The following is a 16,929-nucleotide window of genomic DNA, read 5'->3' on the forward strand; positions in this document are numbered from 1 at the left end:
TCTTCAGGAAAGAACCTGGGTGAACTGGGGTTAACTGATACTATAGGCAGTGGCCTTGGTTCATCAAATTTGCCTCTGTTTTGAGGGGCTTGATCCAGAGAGACTTGTTAGTTCACTCTAACTTCCTTGTGTGGTGATGGTAAGTACTCACATATACTCAATACTGGTGTGTGCTGAATAGATTTAGCTGCCTTTCCACAGTAGTGAGCATTGAAGGCAAGTTTGATGCAAAATCTCCTTACCCTTCTATGCAAAGAGTCTTTGTAACTTCCAGGAAGAAAGGTAGAAAATGCTCTTTACCTTCAGTTTTGTTAATTCCACTTTTGGTGCAGCTTGGGAGGCTTCTGGTAAGGAAGATTGCATTTGGCTCCAGGCTGTGCTGCCAGAAAAGACTATGGCCTAATTTAATACTCACGATAAGAACTTAGAAAACCTGAGGAGTACCTATACCCAAATTGGATTGTGTTTGAATGACGATGGCTGTATTTTCCCCATGTTAGAAGGAGTCTAATGAAAGCATCTGTTTTGTAAGTTCCTGGGGGTTTAGTTGTTCAGAATCCCTAGGATAAAAATTGATTCCCCTACAGGAGTGGGATTTTAACCTCACTCTGTTGCATCGCAGGAGCCAGTATAGTGGTGGAATTTTGTTAGAGAGACTCGGGCTTCCTAAAAGCATTCATGTAGTCAAAGCTGGGATGAAATTGGATAAAAAAATAAAATTTATTTTTTATATTGATGAATAAATGCTGGGCCTGGAGATGATCAATTATATAAAATGTCAGTTTTTTGTTTTATTATTTTCTTTAACCATTTATTGTGTTATTTATATTTCCAAAAAGCTAAATAAAGACCATTTTATTTTTCAGTTTAAGCCTTTCCTCCTGATTTGTTGCCTTCAGAATCACTTAACATAGAATTCATGTTGATAAAACAGATTTTCGCTTTAAAATTCAAATTTAATAAATAGGCATTTGCTACAGGAAGATGAATCTTGAAAGTCAAGCTTTGTGAAATCTAACTTTGGATAGTCTGGAATGGATACCAACCCCTTTGCCCCTCTTCTCTTGTTTACTTTGCACTGCTTAGTTTATACATCATGCATTAGAGAGTTAACATATAGGGTGTGAGGCCCAGTACTCTCCCTCCAAAGTATGTGTTTAAGCTCATAAACCTTAAAATCCAAAATAATTAGCCTCCTATAACCCCACAGCTCTATGTACCTTCTCCACCATTTGCTCTAATCAGATGCAAGAAGAGTAGAAGTCAAAATTGAGTTCTATAGTGTTTGTGTGGTATCCAGTCTTACTACTAAGACATCTGCATTGATAGGGGTGTTGTTGTTGTTGTTGTTATTTGCCGTTGAGTCGGCCCCGACTCATAGCGATTGATAGGGGTAGGTGAGGTAAAGCTGGGGCTTAGGAAAACTCCAGCCCCAGAACTCAAGGAAAGGAAGGTGTTTAACCCTCAAGTGGAGGGTAGGGGGACAGGCCCTCTTCCTCTCATTTGGCCTCTGCATGGTTTTAATCAAGTATGTGTTGGTTTTGTTTTTCCTGGTTTATTGCCTGTGTGTAGCTGTAGCCTCTGGTCCTGTACAATTTTAGAAAGATAGGCTATACTTTGGAGAATATGAGCAATTGCCATTGTAATCTTGGCTCACAATCCTTTTTTTTTTTTAATTTATGGAAAATTTCAAACATATTTAAAAGTAAAGAGAATAATGGTAGCCCATGCATGTACCCATCATCATCTGGCTTCAAATATTGTCAATTCATGGCCAATCTTATTTTATCTGTACCCCAGTCACTCATCCTGGATTATTTTGAAGGCAAATCCTAGATAATCATATTACTTCATAAATATTTCAACTTAAAACTTTTTTTTAAATTAAGAATTAATCTCTATATCCAAGAACATATATAGGGTTGGCAGACAATGGTCCTATAAGTTTATGTGAATGATCAGAATTCCCAGGTGTAGTACAGCTGACGGGGCAAGGTTGTGGTCACTGCTTGGTAACAGCCAGCTACCCAGAGGGACCAAGTAGTTGAACCTGTGGGCTTGGGACCATAGTCGCAGGGGACATCAAGCTCAATTGGCATAATATACTATACAAAACATTCTTCCACCTCCTACTTTGGCGAGTAGTGACTGGGATCTTAAAAGCTAGCAAGCTGCCATCTAGATGCAACCATGGGTCTCTCCTCATCCAGAGCAAAGAATGAAGAAAACCAAAATTCATGGAAACAATTAGTCCTAGCGACTGGTACACCTGCAGCCTATACAACTATGAGACCAGAAGAACTAGATGGTACCCGGCTACCAATGTCATCCACTTGGAAGGGGATCTATGTAGGAGGAGGTCCTTGATAGAGAGGGAGAACAATGTAAAACAAAATTCAAAATCATTTGGAGGGGGAAAAAAAGGGGGGGACCAGGTTTGCTCGTCTGATAGAGCCTGGTGGAACCACTGAGACTATGGCCCCTAGCTGCCCTTCAGGTCTGGAACTGAACCCACACCTGTGGTTGCCAGCCACACAAAATACAGGCATATGAGTTGAACATTTACCTCAAGTAGATACACTCCTTGGAGAGAACAATCATGGGAGAAAGAAGGGCTGCTTATGCACAGGGAGACAGCTCAGGGGGCAGGAGTGCATGGAGGGATGGACACTGGGAAGAGGTAACTATGGGAAGGAAGTGGGAGAGGGGAGCTGTTGCATTGTGGTAAACTGTGGTCAATGACATGAGACAAAGTATATGTCTGTCTGGAACTGCTGTATGGAAAGTGAATTTGCTCTGTAAATCTTCACCCAAATCACAATTTAAAAAAAAAAAAAAGGCAAAAAAAAGAAAAATAATTAATCCCTATAACATTAAAAAAATTAGTCATAATTATCTTCAAACTCCAGTCACTGTTCAAATTTCTCTATCTCGTAAATGTGTTTGGCCATTTGTTGAAATCAGGATCTAAATACAATCCACACATGACTGTTTTTTTGTTTCTGTTTTTTTTCAGGTCCCACATTTTGTTAATTACTTCTACATCTTTTTAGTATGAAAAATTTCAAGTATCCAGAAAAGAGGATAGTATAAAAAACCCTAATGTACCCATTACTAGCTTTAATACTTATCAACATATAAGCACTCATCTTTTCATCTATATCCCACACACTTTATTTTTTTAAATACATCGTATTGAAATATAATTTATGTACAGTGAAATACACAAAACTAAAGTGACATGGGTCAATGCATTTTTTTTAAGTGTCCCCCCCCCACCCCTGATAACCAACAAAGAAAGTTTATCCCACACACTTTTTGTCAGGCACTTACCAGAATATAGTTCAGTCAAGCAAGTGCATGATGGGAACATTTACAAAGTCACTATAGGCATCTGGGAGCTCTGGTGGAGTACTGCCTAAAGATTTGACTGCTAACCAGGTTGGTGGTTCAAACCCACCAGCTACTCCTCAGAAGGAAGATTGGGCAATCTACTTCTATAGAGATACCGCCTCAAAAACCCAAGGAGGGGTCACTATGAGTTGGACTCGGTTCCATGGCAGTGAGTTTGTTTGATAAGCATCTGCACCTCATCTGAATTCATGTAGACCTGCTTGCTGCCTGTGTTACTCTTTGTTCTTAACTCTCCTGGGTCCTTACTTTGGCTCCAGTTTTTAACTTCTGCCAGGGTTTCTTAACCTAGTGTCAACAAATCCCCAGGAGATTCATGGATAGATGTCAAGGGGTTCATGAACTTGAATGGGAAAAAAATGTGTGAAATTCATTTCACTAGCTACTAATTAAAACTGAGCATTTTCTTCTGTTACGAATGTCAGTGACAGACCACAGTAGTATTCACAGTACCTGTGAGTTTAATGCCATTTGAATTCCTTTCACATTAAATTACAGGAGTTACAGAGGCTTTAAAATACCTTCTGAAATTATAGAAATTATTAGACCTACAAGTAGATCTTATTATTTAATATGTTAATAAGGAAATACATGTATTAGTATGTCACATAGAAAATATTTTTATAATTGTTTATCAGTAGTGCCTAAGGCATTTGACTGCTAACTAGAAGGCTAGCGGTTCAAATCCACCAGTCACTCCTTGGAAGGAAGGTTGGGCAATCTACCTCCATAGTGATACCACCTTGGAAGCCTGATACCACCTTGGAAGCCCAAGGATGGGTTGCTATGAGTCAGATTCGACTTGACGGCAGTGAGTATCAGTTTATTTCGTTTCCTTTGTAAGCCCTTGTATTTTATTTTAATTGTTTAAAAATATTATTCTGAAAAGAAGTCCATGGGCTTTACCAAACTGTCAGAGGGCTCAAAAAAAGATCAAGAACCCCAGGTCTAGACACTGGTTGATAACTCATTTGAACTCCCTATTCTAACTCACCTTGCTGTTTGTTGATATTAATGGACCTAGATCCATGAGTTCATTAGGAGATACAAAATAGTGATATTTTAATTCTGTCACCTTCTTTCTTTACTAGCTAGACTATTTCTAAAAAGACAAATTTCCCCTCTCAATGATTTGGTTGTGCTGGGATACCATTTGTGTAAGAAAGAGAAGGGATAAAAACTTAATTTCCTTTATTTACTACTTTTCAAAGTAATGAACTGGTTCTCTAGCATCTTCCAAAGGTGGAAAATGAGTTTTTAAGTATCATTATCGTTAGTCTTTGTCATTATGAACTCCAACTAAACATTTTTGTGTTTCAGTCCATTGCTTTTGTTATCTTTATCAATTGTCTCATCTTTGGCCAGTGGGAGGCTCTTTGCCATGGCTTCTGAGTTCTTTTGATACAATCCCATATTCTGTTCCAAGTTTATCTTGTACATTTTCTGTCCCAGATCTGGAATCAGTTATTTCTCCAATAAACCTGGGTTCCTCTACCATGAAAAAGATACCTTAAGACCACAATCTTGTATGATAGGGATGCCCATTGTCCCTGGGTTGGTTGGTGTTTCTTTTTCTTTTTAGTCAACAGAACTGGGAACTACAGTTCTACTGAGTCTTCAGCCTTTTTAAATAATATCCTTTCTACACCTATACCTAAATTATATATTAAACATGAATAAGTGAAAATAGAAGAATAACACAACCAGTTTATCTATTGATTCATCATTCCCTATATGCAAAAGTATCGTGTTACCTTATTTCCCACTACAGAAGACTCTGGACTTGTGAGAAGCTCTTAAAAAAGCATTTTTTAAAAAAGAAATTAGATAAATACAGGGAAGATTAGGAAGCTATGAAATACTAAGGGTGTTCAACTTGAGTGACTGAGTTTATGACATCAGAGGATTTGCTGCTATAAGCCGGCTAGCTTAATCACTAATCTAAAGCCATTCATGTTCCTATGTCCATGTGACTTTTGTACAAGGATGTATCAAGAAGCTTAGCTGAGATTACACCATCTGTTGTTACCTTTTACTTCTGCATGTTTTGTCCACAGAGAAGCCATCCTGGGAATTCCAAGGTGAGTACAAAGTATGTCTTACTCCATTCAAATAAGTATAATATGTAGTATACAGAAGAAATGTGAGTGCTGTGAAGTATTAGTAATGATGTATTTTAAATAGAGATTATTTGTATATCTACCTCAATCATTATTAGTGTTTTTAATGCTTACTAATGGATTTATATTTTCCATTGGTCAAATATTAATGCTTAGAACCAATAAACTATTCCTAGATGATAAGCTGTTTACTTTTGTGTGCAGCCACTTAGTAGTTCTTGGCCTGACACCCATGAGGAATTTGTTTCCAATACAATTTCTGACTTGGGGTAAACTGAACTTTTCATAGGCTCTAAACCAAAGATTGAGGACTTTGAAGCAACTTGATGTTAGAGTGCTTAACTATGTAGAGCAGTAGACACTTTTCTCAACTTTATTCATTCACACTTGCCAGAATCTGGATACCAGGATTTGAACTGTGATCTTTAGGAAATGATTTTTATTTACCATTTACCAGTTACCTTGCTAGGTGCTGGAGACATAAAGAGGGGCAAGATGGACAGATTTCCTGCCTTGCCCTCCTAGAGTTAGAGTCTACAATAGAGAAGCTTAATGATTATACAGATAATTATACCAGAAGACAAAACCCCACTGCTATCAAGTTGATTCTGACTTACAGTGACCTTATAGGACAGAATAGAACTGCCCCATAAGGTTTCCAAGGCTATGAATCTGTACGGAAGCAGACTGCCTCATCTTTCTCCCACAAAGCAGCCCTTTGGTTAGCAGCTGAATGCTTTAAGCACTGCACCACCAGAGCTCCTTAGACAATTAAGAATTGTGATAAATGCCTCAAGGGAAAAGTACTTACTAATGGATTTATATTTTCCATTGGTCAAATATTAAGTATCTGCTGAGGTCCAGATAATTTGCTAAGTATAAGGACTAGAATGTTGAGCAAAATGCCCAATACTCCCTAACTTCATAGAGAAAATAGATCATGAGGGAGAGAGAGAGCCAATAATCATAAAAATAAATCCTGAATGCTTTGAAGGAAGGCATGGTTCTATAAAATTATAAATTAGAACTTTTTTCAGACTAAAAATTCTGTAATATAAGTGAAAAAATAGAAAATAACAGTGCATCACATACTAAGGGTTACAATTACCATTATATGTATATATATGCAGGCTAGGTAGCAGGAGTCCTGGTGGCACAATATTAAGTGCTTGGCTGCTAACCAGATGGTTAGCAATTCAAATCCACTAGCCACTCCATGAGAGAAATATGTGGCAGTCTGTTTCCATAAAGGTTTACAGCCTTAGAAACCCTATAGGGTACTTCAACTCTGTCCTATGTGGTTACTATAAGTCAGAATCAATTTGACAGCAGTGAGTTTGGGTTTTGGCAGCCTTGGTTGCAGTCAATTGTATTTCATACTATGAGTCACAGCTGATAAAAAAAAAAAATTCTTGAAAGTCACCAAACTAGGACGAGCCTAACCGAATTTGGTCATCAGGGAAAGCTTTTATAAGGAAGTGATGTTTCAACTGAGCTCTGAAGAGTGAACATCTATTAACTAATTTTAGGGAAGATACAGGGAAGAAGAACATTACAGGTATCTGAAATTGCATATGCAAAGGCCCTGTGGTACATAGGCCAAGAAGACCATGGCAATTGAAGGCCAGTAAATATGGCTGAAGGTTGCCTATGCCAAGAAATTTGAAATACAGCTACCTGACCAACTGTCTGGAAGAGATCCATATTCATGCCCATTTCAAAGAATGCAGAAATTACTGAACATCATTAATATCACATGCAAGTAAAATTCTGCTGAAGATAATTAATAAATGGTTGAAATAGTACATGAACAGGGATCTGCCAAAAATTCAAGCCAGATTCAGAAGAGGACATGGAATAAGGGATAGCATGGCTGATGTCAGATGGATCTTAGCTGAAAGCAGAGAATACCAGAAAAATATTCACTTGTGTTTTATTAACTATGCAGATCAATGAGTAACATTGCAAAGAATGGGAATTCCAGAACACTTAAGTGTGCTCATGTGGAACCTGTACATAGGCCATGAGACAGTCATTCAAACAGAACAAGGGGATACTGCATGGTTTAAAATCAGGAAGGATGTGTGTCAGGGTTGTGTCCTTTCACCATACTTTTAAAATCTGTATGCTAGCAAATAATCGTAGAAGCTGAACTATATGAAGAAGAAAGTGGTACCAGGATTGAAGGAAGACAACCATACATTATGCAGATGACACAACCTTGCTTTCTGAAAGTGAAAAGGACTGGAAACACTTACTGATGAAGATCAAAGACTACAGTCTGCAGTATGGATTACACCTCAACATAAAAGAAAAATCCTCACAACTGGACCAATAAGCAACATCATGATAAATATTGAAATCAAGTATTGAAGTTGTCAAGGATTTCATTTACCTTGGCTACTTAATCAATGCCTGTCGAATCAGCAGTCAAAAAAAATCATGTATTACATTGGGAAAATCTACCACAAAAGACCTTTTTTAAGTGTTAAAAAGCAAAGATGTAACCTTGAGGACAAAAGTGCACCCAACTCAAGCCGTGGTATTTTCAGTTGTCTCATCTCCATGAACAAACTGGACAATGAATAGGAAGATGGAAGAAGTGATGCCTTTGAATTAAGATGTTGGTAAAGAATATGGACTACTAGAAAAACAAGTCTGTCTTGTGAGAAGCACAGTCAGAATGCTCCTTAGAAGCGAGGGTGGCCAGACTTCGTCTCACTTTGGACATACTATCAGGAGGGTCCAGTCCCTGGAGAAGGACATAATGTTTGGTAAAGCAGTTGTTGTTGTTGTTATGTACTGTCGAGTCACACCTGACTCATAGTGACCCCTCCTTGGGTTTCCGAGGCAGTATCACTACGGAAGTAGATTGCCCCATCTTCCTTCCGAGGAGTGGCTGCTGGGTTTGAATCGCCAGCCTTCTGGTTAGCAGTCAAGTGCCTTATCCACTATGTAAAGCAGAGGGTCCACAAAAATGAGGAAGACCCTCAATAAGATGGATTGACACAGTGGCTGCAACAGTGGGCTCAAACAGCAACAATTGTGCAGATGGCACAGCACTTGGCAGTGTTTTATTCTATTGTGCATAGTATTGCTGTGAGTCAGAACTCACTTGACATGTAAAACATAGCTGAAGTAAGACAGAAGGTGAGAGAGAACAGGGTCCAGATTCTGCAAAGCTTCAGAAGCTCTTGTCAGGAGTTTAGTTTTTATTGAGCAGTTGGGGATCATTGGAGGATTTTAAGCAGGGGAATGGTTTTGCATTTTGAAATGTTCACTCTTGCTGCAGTGTGTGGAACAGAATTATAGTATAATAGTCTATGAAAAGACCAAGTGAGGGACAATGGGTACTTAGATTTCTATGATAGTGGAGGTAGAAAGAAACGGCTGGATTCCAGAGATTGAGGAGATAAATCATGGCAGGGGATTTGAGAGGGGTAGTGGTGAGAGAGAAGGTGTCGGATAAATTCTAAGCTTGTGCACCTGGATGAATGTCACCATTCTCTGAAACAGAGACCCCTGGGGGAGGATGAGAAGTTTGAGGGAGGGGAGTTGACTCTGGATATGTTGAGTTTGAGGCACTCTTGAAACATCCTGGGGGAGATGCCTTGTAGGCACAAGTGTTTATAAATTTGACCTCAGAAGAGAACTGGAAGACCTAATTTTTGAGTCGTGGGCCTATAGATAATTGAAGCTGTGGACGAGGATGAAGTCATTTAGCGTATGGTGAAGAGCTTTAAAAAAAACAATACCAATGTCATTGCCAGGAGCTCTGGTAGCATAGTGCCTAAAAGCACTCGACTGCTAACCAGAAGGCTGGCGGTTCAAACCCACCAGGCACTCCTCAGAAGGAAGATGGGGCAATCTACTTCCGTAGTGATACTGCCTTAGAAACCTAAGGAGGGGTTGCTATGAGTTGGGTCCGACTTGATGGCACATAACAACAACAACAACAATATCATTGCCTGGACCCCACCCTAGACCAATTACCACTCCCTGCCCCCCTCCCCTCCCCAGACTCGCATATAGTAAAATGGGCACAGACCCACAGACTGGTGTTTGAGAGGCCATAGGTTTTTTTTGGGTTTTGAGGCCTTTAGTTTGCTGACACATACACAGTCTAGCTTTCCTAATATCCCCACTCCTCTATCCCATCCCACCTGCCACCCTCAGATCCCTTCAGGTATATCTCTACCACCTACTGAATGAAGTCATTACTTAACCTAGCATTAAGGCCCTCTCCATCTCTACCTTAATCTACCTTTCAATCTTATTGCTGACTACTTCCCATCTATTTAAATCAAACAACTCGTCTCCCCCTTAGTATGCTCTACAATTCCCTGCCTCAGCTCTCTTTCTCAAGCTGTTTCCTCCCTGGGGTCTTGCTCTCCACCTCAACTTTTTCCTGTTCATATATGTTTCCTTAAGATCCCTCAGCTCCCATTAAGATCTAGAACACTCTCCTTCCTCTGAAGAACTTGTAATTCCTTAATGATATGTACCTCACATATTGTACATAGCAGAGGTGACCCTCACTAGAGTATGTTCTAACTATGTCACGTCTTAACACTGTAACTCTTCCTTGCCATTCTTAAGAGATGCATTCCCAGAATCCTCACTCTTAAATTACCCCAGAAACAAATGTAGAGCTAAGTAGAGAGTATTTATTAAGATACAGATGCTGGGTCAGTATAGGAAGTTAGGGGGTGGCCCTCCTCTGTATCTGCTCAGTGGCAAGCAGTTCATACTTGGGTCTCAACAAAACTGGTCCTTCTCCATAGCTCAAAATTTGAATGATAGCTGAAAATGTGAATGATAAATGTGAGAATGCCAAAGACCTGAATTTCCTGTGCCTCCTACACACCCTGTACCTCAAAGGATCTCTGTAGGAACGAGCTGATGGAACAGACAAATTCCTGATTACACTGGGACCTGCCTGATACTGTGTCGTAGAGATAGCACAAAGAGCTACCTCCCAACGTGCTGTCAGACAAGTCTCCAGGCATGGGGTGGAGAAGCCTTTGAGTCTTACATACAGTAAGACACTGACAAGAGTGGACAGAGAGAGTGGGGAAGGGATAAGAGAATTAAGAGATTTACCCACCCGATCTCATTTGACCTCTTGCACTCAGATAACCACTGCTACCTCTCATGAGGATCAATATACTCTCATGTGGGGATGGAGATGACCCCAGTGACCCCTAGCAACAAGGTTTTGCATCATCCTGTTGGGCACAACAGATTGTGTTGAGCCAGAGACACTCTTTGGTGCAGGCTCTCTGGTGAACCCTGCCCATTTGCAAAATGCTAGACTGCAGTCAGGAGCCTAGATTTAAGTATATATTACAGGTAGTCATGAGCTTGAACTCTGTGAATGAGTTTTTTTAATTCTCAGATTTCATTTTAGTGACTAATGCTAATTGACATTCCCACCAACAGTGCATGCGATGTTCCACATCCTCATCAATACTTGATATTGTCAGCTTTCTTATTGTAGCCAATTGTGTGTGTGTGCACGCACGCGCATGTGCACACGTGTGTGTGCTCATACGCGTGCAGTAGTACCTTGTTGTTTATTTTGCATTTCCCTGATGACAAATGAGGTTAAACAGCTTAAGTATTTATTGACTATTTGGATATCCTTTTTTTGTGAAGTACCTGTTCAAATGTCTTGCTTATATTTCTATTTGATCTTTATTCTTATTGATTAGTAGAAGTTATTTTTGTATATTGAGTATGAGGCCTTTCTGAGATATATGTATTGCAAATATCTTCTCTCATTCTGTGATTTGTTTTTTGCTCTCTTAATGGCATCTTTACGGGCCCTGGTTGCACAGTGGTTAAGTCCTCAGCTGCTAACCGAAAGGTTGGTGGTTCAAACCCACCAGCCACTCCATGGGAGAATGATGTAGCAGTCTGTGTCTGTAAAGAATACAACTTGGAAACCCTATGAGGCACTTACACTCACTCCTATAGGGTCACTAGGAGTCAGAATTGACTCAATGGCAATTGGTTTGGGACAGTGTCTTTCATGAATGGAAATTCTTAATTTTAATTTAATCCAATTTGTCAGTCTTTTCCTTTATGGTCTATTCCTTTCTGTAAACTGTTTAAGAAAGGTATGCCTATTCCAAGGGCAGTGAAACTTTTATTCAAGCTTTTTGTTTTAATTTTCACATTTAGACCTATAAAAAAAAACCTCAAACTCACTGCTGTCGAGTCAGTTCTGACTCATAGCAACCTCTCCTTGGGTTTTGGAGGCAGTATCTCTATGGAATTAGATTGCCCAGTCTTCCTTCCAATCTACTGAAATTAATTTTTGTGTATGATGTGATGTAGAGGTCAAGATTGTGTTCCCACCACCCCAGGTGGATATCTAGTTGACCCAGAACCATTTATTGAAAACATCATCCCCTTCCTGCTGTGCTGGAGAGCTAATTTTGTCATAAATTGAAGATGTGTAGTCTGTTTCTGGACTTTCTTTTCTGTTCTATTGGTCTCTTTGTAAGTCCCCATCCCTATACCTATGGTTAATGTTGTATGTCAGTTAGGTCATGATTCTCAATATTATGTAATTATCCTCCATTTTGTGATCTGATGTAAGGGGAATTTCCTTGGGGGTGTGGCCTGCATCCATTGTACATAGATGTTCTGGCAAAGCTCTCTTTTCTCTCAATCCTGCATCCAACTCATCATCCCCTGAGCTCTAGTTCTTGGGATGTAAGTCAGCAGCCTGCCATTTGACTTTTAGATTTTGGGATTCACCAGCTCCTGCAACCCCCGTGAGCCAGCGGCCTGCCATATGACCCGGTGATTTTGGGTTTATCAGCCCCTGCAACCACATGAATCTGGAGAAGCCTCCAGCCTGATGCCTGACCCATGGATTTGGGACTTGCTAGCCTCCACAAATGGATGTGTCATTTCCCTGAAACAAATCTCTCTTTTATATGTATATATGCTTCATTGGGTGTGGTAGTTACGCTTGTGTGTCAACTTGGCTGGGCCTGGTTGAGTGGCTGGGCAGCTAGTGGTAGTTATTCCCCATAATGAGACTGGCAATCAACTCTATGGTAGGATCTACCATAAGCAGCTGAGTACCTGCTTTGGGATGTGGTCTGCTTCTTGTATATAAGGAGAAGCCTTGGGAATAGTCTCTAATCTATGGCATGCTTGGACCCTGCATGTAGCTGTGTGTCATTGTTCAGCAGCCTGCCATGCTCTGCTGACCTTGGGATTTAAAATGGACTTGAATATAATGGCCTGCCATGTAATTTGGTAATATTGGGACTGTTCCTTGCTACTTGTCAACCGTGGGCTTGGCAGCTTTAGCAGCCAGCAACAACTGTCTGAGTGAAGAAAAGCCTCTAGCTTCAGTGGGCCGGGAGCTGGAGGCAGAGCTGAAGCCCGAGGCTGAGTGGCTTTCACCCAGCCCCTAGAGTCTGGCATTTTGAACTTGGACTTAAAGCCTCCAAACTGTGAGAGAATAAATTCCTGTTTGTTAAGGCCATCCCATTTATGGCATATTTCTTGTCAGAGCGGCACTAGGGAACCAGAACACTGGGTTTGCTCCTCTAGAGAACACAGCCTAAGACAGCCCCACTGTGTTAGTTCCTATAACTTTAAGCTTTGATCTCTGATAGAATAAACTTTCTAAGTATATTGCTTCTTAAAGATTGTCTTGACTTTTCTAGGCCCCCAACATTTCATTTAAATTTTAGAACTAACTTGACAATTTATACCCAAAAAAATGGGCTGGAATTTTGATTCCTGGGACCTGTAAATCAATTTGGGAGGAATGGCTATCTTTACAATGTTGCGTTTTACAATCCATAAACATAGTAAATAAACATATTTAGTGTTTTATTGTTTTCTTGTAGAGATCTTATGCATCTTCTATTACATTTATTGATATGTAGGTGATGATCATGTAAATGATACCTTTTTAAAATTTCAATCTCTAATAAAATTTTCAAAGGCTACCGAGCTCTGGTGGCATACTGCCTAAGGCACTTGACTGCTAACCAGAAGGCTGGCGGTTCAAACCCACCAGCCACTCCTCAGAAGGAAGATTGGGCAATCTACTTCCGTAGAGATACCACTTCGGAAACCCAAGGAGGGGTTGCTATGAGTCGGAACTCACTCGACGGCAGTGAGTTTAGTTTTCTTTTTTAGACCGTTTATATGGTTGTTTGTATATAATTGATTTTTTTTTTTTAATTTTGACCTTCTATCCAATGACCTTTCTGAATTACTAATTGTAAGAGCTTTATCCATACTCTTGGATTTTCTACATGTAATTATGTCATTTACAAATAATGGTGTTTTTTTATTTCTTCCTCTCTAGTCCTTATACTTTTATTTTTATAAAAGGCCATTTGAGGCCTCAGCCAGGTCTTCAGGACTGCACTGTTTCCCTGCCATCAGGTGACCTGCCCCAGCCCTGCTCAGTCATCTCTACACTCCTCTGACAGAATGAATGCCCTGGATTGTGTCCCCTTTAAGGTGACGAAGGGCCTTGTGATAGACACAGAGCCGCTCCCTGGGCCAGAGCTCAGCGTCCCAGCCTGCAGGGAGCTTCTGCTGGGTTCCATGGTAAGTATGTCCTTTGGTTTTTCTATCTGGCTCCTAGCTCCTGGACTGTGGGTATGTGGGTGAGGCTGAGCCCTATGGGGCCTTGTTCCTTAACTTTAAAGAACAGCCAGGCCTGCTCTGGTATATTGCAGGGAGTTAGAAATAACCTAGTAGAGGAAAAGATGTTTCATGAAGAAGGCTATTGGCTAGGTGATGGGGACTATTTAATAGGTATTGTTTCAAGCTTAAGATAATTGGGAGGCTGCTTATTTGACGCGACAGGGTCCTTGCAAGGATGTGCCAATTCATTCCTCTCTTCCTTGTCAGCCTATCACCATGTCTAAACTCCATTATTAGAATCATTCCTTTGGGCCAAGACACTATTTCCAGAATCCTTAGGTATAATTCAGGCAGTTACTTGGGGTATGTTAGAAGGGATTACTGTTCTACAGACTTACAACATGTCTGCCCTGGAGGTCACCTTGGAGCACCCCAGGCCCCCTGGCCCTCATACTGGGATATGTGCTTTCCCCACCCCCCAGTGTGTTGGTGTCACCCATGACTTCAGGATAAACATGGCTTAATTTCCTGGAAAGTCAAGTTTACTTCAAGATTTAGAAGGAAAATTCATTGCATTTATATTATAACACATGCATATCATAGGCTAGAATGAAAAATTCATGTGAATTTTAAAAAAAAAAAGGGAAAGGAAGAAATATATTTGCTTGTGGAATTGGCATCGGGCTATTGAGAGCTGGGTCCCCAGGCTCTTGTGAGTCCATTCTCCACTCTCAGCAGTGTACTTAGTAGACAAGTTTGGGCTTGGTTCAGCTTACTCATTTTACAGATGAGGTAACTAAAGCTCGGAGAAGGGAAAAGATTTGCCCAAAGTTAGTGGCAAGACTGAAATCCAGGTCCCCTAATTCCTAGTCATTTCAGATTAGCTGAGAACAAGCATCAGAGTGTGAGACACAGGGCAGGTAAGGTTTGAGATTAGAGAGAAATCAGGAGCAGAGCACACATCCAGGAAGGAGAGACCTGGGGCGGGAAAATAGAGTGCCTGGCCTGGGGCACAGAAGGTTCAAAGCTTGAAAAAGCTTTATAAAGTCCAGAGCAGTGTCCAGAGCCTCCTCCTCCTTCTGTGGGGCAGGAGCTGTTGCTCTCCCAGGAAGTCTGTGCTGTGACTTCTCACTTAGGCAGGAGGGCCTATGTTGGGAAGAGGAATTTGCCTTATTAAACATGGTGTAGAGGTGGATTATCACAGTTTTTCCCTCCTTGCTAAGCTCAAGCCAAGCTGTTGTTGTTGTCATGTGCCACTAAGTCAGACCCGACTCATAGCAAACCCTCCTTGGGTTTCTGAGGTGGTATCACTACGGAAGTAGATTGCCCAACCTTCCTTTGGAGGAGTGGCTGGTGGGTTTGAACAGCCAGCTTTCTGGTTAAGAGTCAAGTGTGGAAGAGGCTATTCTGAATGCTCCTTCTAGGAGCAGAAATGGGCACTGCTTTCAGACCCTCAACAGTTCCAAAGTGTCCCTCCAAGTCTAGGGGTGTCATTGCCAGGTTCCTCAGGGAGAAGTATTCCAGTCAGTCTAGAGACATGAGGAGGGAAGAAGAGAGGGACAAGCAAGCTACATAGGAGGCCAAGGCCACTCCCCACTCCTCACCTACACAGCTCAGCTCAACTCCAGAAAGAGCTTCCTGTGGGGAGACCTGGACCCATTGAAGGCATTATGAGGGAGCTGAGATCCCCTGACTCTACCACATGGCGAGGTCAAAGGATCATGAGAGCCATGCGTCGAGCCAGGGCCAGAGCTAGTCAGAGCTAAGTCTCTGTATCTCACTGACAGCCTGCATGGTGCAGCTGGAAAGAGGCCACACAGTACTCCAGATCCCTGCCCTGTGTTGCCTACAACCCCCCCTAAAAACTCTACTACTAATGAAGTCAAGTATTTTCCCTGGCTTACCTCTTTACAAAGCTTCCCATCCCAGCCCACACCCTAGCCCTGGCAGCCAGTTAGGCCTCCTCCTTCTCCTAGTCTGCTTCTCTGCTGAGACTCCTTTTCCAGGCCATGGGTCTTTCCTTTGACCTTAAAGCACCAGGAGAGAGAGCACAGAGTGACTGCCATCCAAACACAGGCATAAATGACTATTGTTCACTTTAGGGAACAGGGAAAGTGCACAGAGCAACAAGCCTGGAGGAGAGAGGAGGGGCAGCACAGGAAGGGGGTCAGCTGAGTAGAAACTTCTTGTTGCCTTTATGTCTCCATGAGTAATCCTCTGCCAAGACCATATCTGCAGCTCATATGACTATGAGACCAAAGAACTAGATGGTGGCAGGCTACCACTGTCAACCACTTGGAGGGGGATCTTTGTAGGAGAGCCTGGATAGAGAGAATAATGTGGGACAAAACTCAAAATCATTTTTTAAAAAAGGGACCAGGTTTGCTGGTCTGATAGAGCCTATGAAACCACTGAGACTATGAAACCCTGGCTGCTCTTCAGGTCTGGAATTGAACCCACTCCTGTGGCTTCCAGCCAAACAAAAGACAGGCATGTGAGCTGATATTTACATTAAGTAGATATACTCCTTGGAGAGGTCAATCATGGGAGAAAAGAAGGGCTGTGTATGCACAGGGAGACAGCTTGGGGGGCAGGAGTACATGAGAGGGAAGGACACAGGGAAGAGGTTAACTGTGGGGAAGAAGTGGGAGGGAAGCTGTTGCATTGTGGGAAATTGCAGTCAATGTCATGAGATAAAGTGTATGTGAGCTGCTGCAGGGAAAGTGAATTTGCTCCGTAAACTTTCACCCAAATCATAATAAAA

General features: G+C 41.3%; 1 protein-coding gene across 1 annotated transcript in view; it reads left to right on the forward strand.

Annotated features, from left to right (window-relative positions):
- Window positions 1-14,006: 14,006 nt before the first annotated feature.
- The window catches only part of UBAP1L (ubiquitin associated protein 1 like), a 25,466-nt gene continuing 22,543 nt past the window's right edge, over window positions 14,007-16,929 (forward strand). Inside the window, exon 1 of the mRNA XM_007957728.1 lies at window positions 14,007-14,126. Within this exon, the coding sequence (XP_007955919.1) occupies window positions 14,007-14,126 (120 nt within the window). The remainder of the gene's footprint in view (window positions 14,127-16,929) is intronic.

This window comes from Orycteropus afer, unplaced genomic scaffold (genome assembly GCF_000298275.1).
Source record: "Orycteropus afer afer isolate SDZICR_OR568_19922 unplaced genomic scaffold, OryAfe1.0 scaffold00015, whole genome shotgun sequence".
Lineage (NCBI taxonomy): Eukaryota > Metazoa > Chordata > Mammalia > Tubulidentata > Orycteropodidae > Orycteropus > Orycteropus afer.